General features: G+C 43.6%; 1 protein-coding gene across 1 annotated transcript; it reads left to right on the forward strand.

The window, feature by feature from the left end:
* Positions 1 to 3,444: 3,444 nt before the first annotated feature.
* On the forward strand, positions 3,445 to 8,900 carry THG1L (tRNA-histidine guanylyltransferase 1 like). The gene is made up of 6 exons (XM_069763500.1): positions 3,445 to 3,632; positions 5,481 to 5,657; positions 5,919 to 6,088; positions 7,397 to 7,485; positions 8,064 to 8,171; positions 8,590 to 8,900. Exons 1-6 carry the CDS (start codon positions 3,460 to 3,462, stop codon positions 8,749 to 8,751), a joined length of 879 nt encoding a protein of 292 aa, XP_069619601.1. The 5' UTR covers positions 3,445 to 3,459; the 3' UTR covers positions 8,752 to 8,900.
* The last annotated feature ends 1,969 nt before the right edge of the window (positions 8,901 to 10,869 follow it).

The following is a 10,869-nucleotide window of genomic DNA, read 5'->3' on the forward strand; positions in this document are numbered from 1 at the left end:
CAGCATGTCAATTCTTTTGGCGGATCTGCAGCGTTTCTGCACCCACTGACTTCCATTGAGTCAGGCACATCCACCGCAAAACCGCAGGTGTAGAAAAGATCTGGGGTCTAGCTGCGGATGAAACGCTGCAGATCGGGAGGGAGTGTGTGGGCGGAGCTATGTGCGTGTATGTGTGTGTGCCGGTTTCTGCGTGAATCTGTGTCTGTGTGCGGGTGTGTGTGCGTGTCTGTGTAAGGCAGCCATTGTCTGACACAGAACATGCAACATATAACATAGAGTACATACTCACCAACCACCTATTCCCCGAAGCCCTCGATCTCCTGTAATAAAAATAACATAATAAACCAACCTATACTTACCTTTCGGCCCATGTCAGCGCTCTACAGGGGCCCCGCGATGAACTGACAGCGGGGGTAGTCCTCCGTGATGTATATTCCTCCTCCGCCGCCGCCGGGAGAGAGGTCACTTAAGTTCATTTTGTCGCCGGCAACGCTGTGTGAGAAAATTCCCACGCAGCATTGCCATAAAGCGAGAGAATGAACTCAGGTAACCTCTTCAGCGATGCACTGCAGGAGCCATTGTCTCCCGTCAGTGCATCACAGGAGGCTTACAGAGCGGTGACATCACCCGATGTCCCTGTTCTATAGGGGAGATCGTCGTGGGACACTCGTTATTAATTGGACTACGTCGGACAGGGAGTATACGGTTGGTTTATTTTTTTTTTGCAGGTGATTGATGGTGGTTGTAAGTATGGTGAAATTAAGAATATTAAAATACTTTTTTTCTGGCTGTGTCTTTTTTAACTCGTTCACTACTATAGGATTAGTAATGGATAGGCGTCTTATTGACGCCTCTCCATTACTAACCGGGCTTAATGTCACCTTACATTAGCAAGGTGACATTAACTCCTTATTACCCCATATCCCACCACTACAGGGGAGTGGGAAGAGAGGGGCTAAGTGCCGGAATTGGTGCCATTTCTGGGGCGGCTGGGAGCTGGTATTTGTAGCTGGGGGGCAATATCCATAGCCCCTCTAGGCTATGAATATCAGCCCGCAGCTGTCTGCGTAGCCTTTCTGGTCCCCCTATTTTAATAGCCAGTAAAGGCTATGCAGACAGCTGCCGGCTGATATTCATAGCCTGGGAAGCTCCATCGTTATTAACCCCTTCCCAGGCTACAAACATCAGCCCCCAGTCGCTGGCTTTCCCACTCTGGACTTGAAAATTGTGCGGGAGCCCACGCAATTTTTTGTTCCATTTTTTGTAAATTAAAGGGAACCTGTCACCCCGAAAATCGCGGGTGAGGTAAGCCCACCGGCATCAGGGGCTTATCTACAGCATTCTGTAATGCTGTAGATAAGCCCCCGATGTTACCTGAAAGAGGAGAAAAAGAGGTTATATTATACTCACCCAGGGGCGGTCCCGCTGCTGGTCCGGTCGGATGGGTGTCTCCGGTCCGCTGCGGCGCCTCCCATCTTCATTACAAGACGTCCTCTTCAGGTAACATCGTGGGCTTATCTACAGCATTACAGAATGCTGTAGATAAGCCCCTGATGCCGGTGGGCTTACCTCACCTGCGATTTTCGGGGTGACAGGTTCCCTTTAAACAAATATTGCGTTTAAGGCCGGGGTCACACTTGCAAGAAACTCGCACAAGTCTCGCACCTCAATACCCAGCACCGGTGCTGGCACTTGGGACCCGTGCGAGCGTGCGGCTGAATGTATTTCTATGTAGCTGAACGATCCGATCCCGAGTGCCGGCGACAGTGCCGAGTATTGAGGTGCAAGACTCGTGCGAGTTTCTTGCAAGTGTGACCCCGGCCAACGCAGATTTTGTGTGTGTGTGTGTCTTTAACTCTTTAACTACTATTTTATTATGTTTATTACTAAACATCGGGCTTGGTATTATCTATCTATAGATATATCTATTTATCTATACAAATGTCTATTATCTATCATCTATCTATTATCTATCTATCATCTATCTATTATCTATGTATCTATCTCATTCCTTCTATTATCTATCTATCATCTATCTATTATCTATCTATCATCTATCTATTATCTATGTATCTATCTCATTCCTTCTATTATCTATCTCTCATTCCTTCTATCTATCTATCTATTATCTATCTATCTCATTCCTTCTATTATATATCTATTATCTATCATCTATCTATATATCTATCATCTATCTGTGTGTGTAAACATTATTCTTCAATGGTGTATGTAAATGAAGAGGTTGGACCAGAAAAGACATCACAATTCTTTTTTTTTTGTTCAATAATAGGTCTTTATTCAGCTTTCAAAAACGCATACAAATCTGCATAAAAAAAAAATGCATTAAAAAAACGCATCAAATCCACACCTGCTTTTTCTGGCAAGAGAGGAAGAATCTGCACAGAAAATTCCATAGTCAAATCTGCAAGATGTGCACATACCCAAAGGCTATACAAGCTGCTGATCTCCCTAATTGATGTAGCGCTGCAGACAAAACAACAGAGACCCGGTTGCTGCTGGGCCCAACGCAGATCTCTGCTGGCACAGAGCAGTCACAGTCCGCTCCTCGTGGAGATCCTGAGGCTTCTGTTCTGGTGACTGCCGATGTCATGCTGATTGACGGCCGGCTCCCTGCGGTCTAACTGCAGGGAGCCCACTGTCAATCAGCATGACGTTGGCAGTCACAGTCCATTGACAAAGCAGCCCCGAAGAACAGCCGCTCTATGGACGTGGAGCAGCTGCAGCATCGGCATCGGGTAGGACAGACAGGTAATTGCCTTTGTTAGCAACTTCCGGCCTTTTTTTACGCCCATCGTAAAAAAAATATATATATATATAATAGTCCTGGACATCCCCTTTAAAGGTGGTAGATAGTTTTAACGATCCCCAGAAATGTCGGCGACCACATGATACCTACACATAGAGATCCAGTTCTAAGGGTACGTTCACACTTGGCGTTTTTTTGCAGCTTTTCGGGGGCAGAAAAGAAGCAGCCAAAGCAATGGGTTTCTAGAAATCTGCAAGCGCTGTTTTTTATTTTTCCCTGACTGAATTTGAGCACTGGAGTTTTTTTTTTTTTTTTTTCAAATCTGCAGCATGTGAATTATTGCAGCGTTTTTGAAGGTTTTCTTTTTTTTTTACCCTAATGAAAAATTCTGAAACACTGTGAAAAAAAAATAAAAAATAAAAAAAATAAAACACAGCAGTAAACATTTTTGTTGTTTTTATTTTTTTGGGTGAATAAAAGTAACTTGATTAACGTGCTGTAAAAAAAAAATAAAAATCACATATAATACTAATAAAACACACACAGCACTAGTATCAGCGTCACGTGACCCCCGCGTTCCTCCAGAAAACCATAGAGTGAGAGCCAATGGGTCTTGTGCGGCTCTGTCACCATAGAGACGTCTCCGCCGCCACCAGCTTCTTCTTTCTTCCATTCCACTTCCGCTTCCGGTAATGCTAAAGCGTGCTTTGCTTTTGGTGAAGGATTCGCGGTCACCGGCTAATTATCGGCAGAGGCGAGAAATGGCGAAGAGTAAGTTTGAGTACGTGAGGGATTTCGAGGTGCCGGACACGTGTCTGCCCAACTGCTGGGCGGTGGTGAGAGTGGACGGCAGGAACTTCCACAGGTGAGGAGGTCACGTGACCCGCTGCTGTACGTCACGGGTCGTGTGTGATGTCATGCTGGCAGTTGTGTGTCATACTAAATGGGGGGGAGGGCTGCAGCTTGGTGCAAAACTACAACTCCCAGCATGCCTCATGCTCTCAGTCCATGCTGGGGATTGCAGTGTGACAGTGAAGGAGTCGCACAATTTTATTTTTAGACGCTTGCTGCCATAAGCCCATATTTTTTTTAAGTTTGGTGTTTTGGTTTATTTTTTTCATAAAAATTTCCTTCGCCAGGTTTCTTTTTTTATGTTCCTTTTTTTTTTTTTTTTAACCCCTTCATGACTGGAGCTTTTTTTTTTTGTTTGTTTTGTTTTTTTGTTTCGTTTTTCGCTCCCCTCCTTCCCAGAGCCATAACTATTTTTTTTTTTATTTTTCCATCAATATGGCCATGTGAGGGCTTGTTTTTCGCGGGACGAGTTTTATTTTTGAACGACACCGTTGGTTTTACCATGTCGTGTACTCTAAACCGGGGGGGAAAAAAATCCAAGTATGGTGAAATTGCCAAAAAAAAAAAGTGCAATATCATGCGTGTTTTTTGTTTGGCTTTTTTGCTAGCTTCACTGAATGCTAGAACTGAGCTGCCGTTGTGATTCTCCGGGTCATTACGAGTTCATAGACACCAAACATGTCTAGGTTATTTTTTTTTTTTTTGTATGTAAGTGGTGAAAAAAATTCAGAAGTTTGCTTATAAAAAAAAAAAAAAAAAAAAAAAAAAAAAAATGCGCCATTTTCCGATACCCGCAGCGTCTCCATTTTTCGTGATCTGGGGTCAGGTGAGGGTTTATTTTTTGCGTGCCGATCTGACGTTTTTAATGATACCGCTTTTGTTCAGATACGTTCTTTTAATCGCCCGTTATTGCATTTTAATGCAATGTCGCGGCAACCAAAAAAATGTAATTCTGGCGTTTTAACTTTTTTCCTCTCTACGCCGTTTAGCGATCAGGTTAATCCGTTTTTTTATTGATAGATCGGGCGATTCTGAACTTGGCGATACCAAATATGTGTAGGTTTGATTTTATTTTTGTTTTGTTTTGAATGGGGCGAAAGGGGCTGATTTGAACTTTGTTTTTTTTTTTTGTTTTGTTTTTTTTTCATATTTTTAAAAGCATTTTTCTTTACTTTTGGCATGTTTCAGTAGCCTCCATGGAAGATTACAAGCTGGCACACCTCGATCGGCTCTGCTACATAGAGGCGATGCTCAGATCGCCCCTATGTAGCAGAATTACTGCATTGCTATGAGCGCCGACCACAGGGTGGCGCTCATAGCAATATGGCATCAACAACCATAGAGGTCTCCGACCTCTGATTGTCGTGCCGACGCACCGATGACGTGAAGGAGTCAGCGGACCCCCAGCTGTCATGACAACCCATTGGCGCCTCTCTTGTCACGTCATGGGCAAAGATGATACCAAATGGGAACAAAATAATACGGTATACATAAAATAGAAAAGCTAAACAGAAGAACTGTACTAAACCTGATGTGACAAGGTTGGCTTTTATTTAGGGGAGCGCTTTGTTTTTTTTTGAGGGGGGTGGGGGGTTAACTGACAGAACTAGTGTGTGTTATGTCTCCCAGGACTGACACTGATCACAGTTCGGTATTTGCTTTTATTAGCACACGCCACATCCACATACCCGTCACCCCCGCAGATTAATAACAGGGCTAGTCAGATATGTGGCTATTCTTTTTAGAAAATGATGGGGTCCCCCAGCTTCGATGATCTCTGCAGCCCCCCTGGAGGTCCCAGGTGGGAGATATTACTGTCATGTTTACTTCTATCCTATTCTAATATTTGTCTTTCTTTCAGATTCTCTGAGCAGCACAAGTTCACCAAACCCAACGATCTCCGGGCTCTGCTGCTCATGAACCGCTGTGCCGAGACCGTGATGGAAGAAATCAAAGACATCTGCCTGGCGTACGGGCAAAGCGATGAATACAGTTTTGTCTTCCACAAGAAATCCAACTGGTACAAGCGTCGGGCGAGGTCGGTGAACTCCTGTGATTTTTTTTTTTTTTTTTTTTTTTTCTTTCTTCCTAGTGACTCACAATCTGGGTAATGGTGGAAGGTCGTTCAGGATCCATCCCTTCATGAGATATGTATCCCTCAGTAATAAAACAAAAAACTTTGGATGACCCATCTAATAGTGATATTGGGAAGATGTCTTTTGCATACTATGTTCATTTACCACATCAGACTTGTCACAATAGTGAATTTCTTCTTTTTTTTTTCCCCCCATTTTGTAAGCAAGTTCATCACACACGTGGTCTCGCAGCTTTCCTCCAGTTACGTCTTCTACTGGAACAAATTTTTTCCAGACCAGACGATGCTCTATCCACCAGGATTCGATGGAAGAGTTGTGTTGTACCCCAGCGTGCAAAACCTGAAGGATTACCTCAGCTGGAGACAAGCGGACTGTAAGTGTTAGCAAATTCCCGAAAAGCATGTAAATCCCAAAAATCTGCTATATTAGCAATATCTGGTCCCAGTACTAATGCGCTGCAATATGCAGCAGCCCCAATGATAAAGGCGGGGGGCAGCACAGGTGCAAAATACTGATGAGCTGACACCTACTGTTCATAGGGATGGGGGTTGCATAATATTATGGATGCACATGGATGAGGCTTGTAGTGCACCATGTCTGGCTTAAGGCTCATTCAGACATCTGAGCTCAGACTGGCCGCAGCTCTCCTGGATTGAGCATGATGGCTTCATATATTTCTATGAAACTGCTATGCTCTGATTGGGAGACCCTCGACCAGTCCATGCCTGCAGTCCGATTTCGGACCGATTGACGTGTGACGTCCATACTATTAGATCAGATGGGGTCCTGCATTTAAAATTAAAAGCAACTCATGACAACAAATTATATAAGGAGAGGTTTTAGAAGTGGTGACCAAACCCTCCCTTCTTCCATAGGATAGGAGAAGGCATAAAGGGGTGGTCCGACATACAAATTAATTTTCATCTAAAATCCCTATCTAGTGCCATAATCAAAACTATTTTTCAATCTACATTAATTAGAAATTCTCTATACTTCACAATCTACAAAATCTAACTGCTTTTTTTCCCCCCCATTTTCTTTTTGATGACACTTTGAGAATCCCCAGTGCATGCTGGGAAACTCAGACAAAGCTTCATCAATGAGGGCAGAGGCCTCAGTGCCTCACTGCCGCAGTGAAACGAAGAGTCATCAGTGACTTTCATTTCCGGGGTTAGGCTAGTCCATGCGCTATGTGCACAATGACAGTGCGCTCTCTGTTGCTGGCTCAGGTCAGGAGTAACAAGCCGGTAGGAAAGTGCACTGTGTCAGAATACCCGGCATGCAGAGACCAGCGCCGCAACCGTAATTGATGCCGGGTAGTCTTAGAACACACACTAACTGCGCTCTGTTGCCGTGTCGTCACTGCTGATCTGAGCCGGCAACAGAGAGCGCACTGTCATTGTGCACATCGCTCAGGAACTAGCTCAACCGCTAAAATTACTCTGGACGGTGAAAACTGATGGAAACAGAACAATCATTAATAAGATCATTATCCCCTTTGGTTTGTTCTTGACAATAGCACCATCTGTAGGCTATAAAAGCATCAAGTACGTTTCTGAAGTTCTGTATCGCCCTAATTCTGCAATCTATAATACATCTGACAAGTTGGATGCTGCTTTAATTTCACGCAATTAACCCATTAATAGCTTTATTGAGATTGATTCCCATTCTGTGTCTGCAGGTCACATCAACAACTTGTACAACACAGTGTTTTGGGCTCTGGTGCAGCAGAAAGGGTTGACCCCGGCACAGGCTCAGGACCGGCTAAAGGTGAGCTATCAGATTGCCTTGCGATTGCATTTAGGCATTTTTATGTAGCTTTCCATAGATTTGTGACCCATTTCGATCAGCGAGGAACCCCTCCTCCTTCTATATTGGTCATTGCAGAGATTAACGAGCCCTCTTTTTTAATATGAATTTTTACATCTGAGGACTGGAATGCTTACATGGGTGAATTATCGGGCCGAGTGTTTTTATGAACTCTTCTTTGACGATTATCAAATTGTCCATCAGTTTACATTCAGCTTTCGGCAGGAAATGGTTCATGTTGTCACTACATCTTATTTCCCGCAAATGGCAGGAGGTATAAGATTGCTTTAAAGGGAACCTGTCGCGTGGATCTGTGGACAGCATGGTATAGATAGGGAGAAGCTGAGCAGAATGATATATAGGATTGGTGGAAAAGATTTAATATCACTCTTGTGGTGGTTCTATGCTTAGGAGTCCAGTGGGCGGTCCTACTAGTGATTGCCGTCTATCTGCACGCACAGTCATACAGGGAAGACGGTCAATCACTGAAGAGCATCGCCCACTGGACTCATATTCATGGCTCCTTCTATTTCCCGCAGGGAACCCTCTCCGGAGAGAAGAACGAAATATTGTATTCAGAGTTCAACATCAACTACAACAACGAGCCGGCAATGTACAGGAAAGGCTCAGTTATTGTACGGAACAAGGTAAGAAGGGGATGTGGGAGAGGGAACGTCGCTGTACGGAGAGATGATAAACGATCTGCTGCAGCGCCGTTCTCGCATTCATAAAATACTGGAATTGTCAGATCTCATTAAAGTCCCATATAAGCTGAGCCTTTAACTATGTAGATGGAGGGTGGGGAAAAAAATCCTGTAAAAGGACTTTTTTATAAAAAAAAAAATTTGAGCGCAGTTCCGGAGGCGTAGCTACGCTTAGGGTACACTCTTATTAATGGCGGGTCTGGAGTATGTCCGAAATGGGCAGCACATTTCTAACATCAAACCTGGTTTACATGGATCAAAAAGCTGTGAAAACCCTATAGAGCAATAACGATGGCCGAGTCAGTTGTCACCGACCTTATTCGTAGTTCTCCACTTCTATTTTTGTCCTTAATATTTTTAGGTTAATGAAATCAGCAAGAAAATAATAAAGCTGCCAGACCGGGCTGAGCAGGAGGAAGTGGAGGTTTGTCGGGTGCGGAGCCAGACTGTCGTCCTGCACTGTGACCTCATCAGCGACGCGTTCTGGGTCGATCATCCGGAGGTTCTGTCTTGTGAAAGTTGATGATTTTATTGTCTTGAAACGTTCCCTGCACGGACCAAAGATTTGTTCTTATGATGGAAGTTTTATTCTGTTATTTATTCAATGAGGTTAGACGATTGTATTTTGAGATCTTTCAGCTTCAAAGTGTTAAAATAAAACATTTTATAGGAGTTTATTCTGCATTTATTGCTGATGGACTCGTTGACATCACGTCCATAGCTTAATGACTCCACAAGAAGAGACAGACATCAATCTTCCTCGGAATGGAAGAAAAATGTAACCTTTCTTCCCTCCCCTCCCAAAAAAAGGCACCACATCTGTCTGCTGGTCATGTGCGGTATTACAGCCACTTCTGTAAGGCTAAATGTGGTGCCAATATTCAAAAAGGGCTCTAAAAGTGAACCTGGAAATTATAGGCCAGTAAGTCTAACCTCTATTGTTGGTAAAATATTTGAAGGGTTTCTGAGGGATGTTATTCTGGATTATCTCAATGAGAAGAACTGTTTAACTCCATATCAGCATGGGTTTATGAGAAATCGCTCCTGTCAAACCAATCTAATCAGTTTTTATGAAGAGGTAAGCTATAGGCTGGACCACGGTGAGTCATTGGACGTGGTATATCTCGATTTTTCCAAAGCGTTTGATACCGTGCCGCACAAGAGGTTGGTACACAAAATGAGAATGCTTGGTCTGGGGGAAAATGTGTGTAAATGGGTTAGTAACTGGCTTAGTGATAGAAAGCAGAGGGTGGTTATAAATGGTATAGTCTCTAACTGGGTCGCTGTGACCAGTGGGGTACCGCAGGGGTCAGTATTGGGACCTGTTCTCTTCAACATATTCATTAATGATCTGGTAGAAGGTTTACACAGTAAAATATCGATATTTGCAGATGATACAAAACTATGTAAAGCAGTTAATACAAGAGAAGATAGTATTCTGCTACAGATGGATCTGGATAAGTTGGAAACTTGGGCTGAAAGGTGGCAGATGAGGTTTAACAATGATAAATGTAAGGTTATACACATGGGAAGAAGGAATCAATGTCACCATTACACACGGAATGGGAAACCACTGGGTAAATCTGACAGGGAGAAGGACTTGGGGATCCTAGTTAATGATAAACTTACCTGGAGCAGCCAGTGCCAGGCAGCAGCTGCCAAGGCAAACAGGATCATGGGGTGCATTAAAAGAGGTCTGGATACACATGATGAGAGCATTATACTGCCTCTGTACAAATCCCTAGTTAGACCGCACATGGAGTACTGTGTCCAGTTTTGGGCACCGGTGCTCAGGAAGGATATAATGGAATTAGAGAGAGTACAAAGGAGGGCAACAAAATTAATAAAGGGGATGGGAGAACTACAATACCCAGATTAGCGAAATTAGGATTATTTAGTCTAGAAAAAAGACGACTGAGGGGCGATCTAATAACCATGTATAAGTATATAAGGGGACAATACAAATATCTCGCTGAGGATCTGTTTATACCAAGGAAGGTGACGGGCACAAGGGGGCATTCTTTGCGTCTGGAGGAGAGAAGGTTTTTCCACCAACATAGAAGAGGATTCTTTACTGTTAGGGCAGTGAGAATCTGGAATTGCTTGCCTGAGGAGGTGGTGATGGCGAACTCAGTCGAGGGGTTCAAGAGAGGCCTGGATGTCTTCGTGGAGCAGAACAATATTGTATCATACAATTAGGTTCTGTAGAAGGACGTAGATCTGGGGATTTATTATGATGGAATATAGGCTGAACTGGATGGACAAATGTCTTTTTTCGGCCTTACTAACTATGTTACTATGTGTTACTATGTAAATGTTCACACATTGCAGAATTCCACAACTCCTGCCACGGGTATATCGCATGTGGAATTGGCATGCGTTTTACAAGCGTTTTTAGCTTGCATAATGCTAGCGTTTTCCAAGCGATCTGTAGCATCGCTTGGAAAACTGACAGGTCGGTCACACTTGTCAAACAGTGTTTGACAAGTGTAACCAACTTTTTACTATTGATGGTGCCTATGCAGCATCAATAGTGAAAAGATAGAACGTTAATAATAAATCGTAATATTCTCACCTTCCGGCGTCCCCCGCAGTCTTCCTGCTCCTCGCGATGCTCCAGTCCCAGTAATGCTTTGCAGCA

The sequence above is a fragment of the Ranitomeya imitator genome, chromosome 4, assembly GCF_032444005.1.
Source record: "Ranitomeya imitator isolate aRanImi1 chromosome 4, aRanImi1.pri, whole genome shotgun sequence".
NCBI lineage: Eukaryota > Metazoa > Chordata > Amphibia > Anura > Dendrobatidae > Ranitomeya > Ranitomeya imitator.

Excerpts from the sequence above, each read along its gene's own strand:
- THG1L (XM_069763500.1), top strand. The coding sequence starts at position 3,460 with ATGCTAAAGCGTGCTTTGCTTTTGGTGAAGGATTCGCGGTCACCGGCT. Across the intron at positions 7,486-8,063 it reads AGGCTCAGGACCGGCTAAAG|GGAACCCTCTCCGGAGAGAA; the intron begins GTGAGCTATCAG and ends TATTTCCCGCAG. Across the intron at positions 8,172-8,589 it reads CAGTTATTGTACGGAACAAG|GTTAATGAAATCAGCAAGAA; the intron begins GTAAGAAGGGGA and ends TAATATTTTTAG.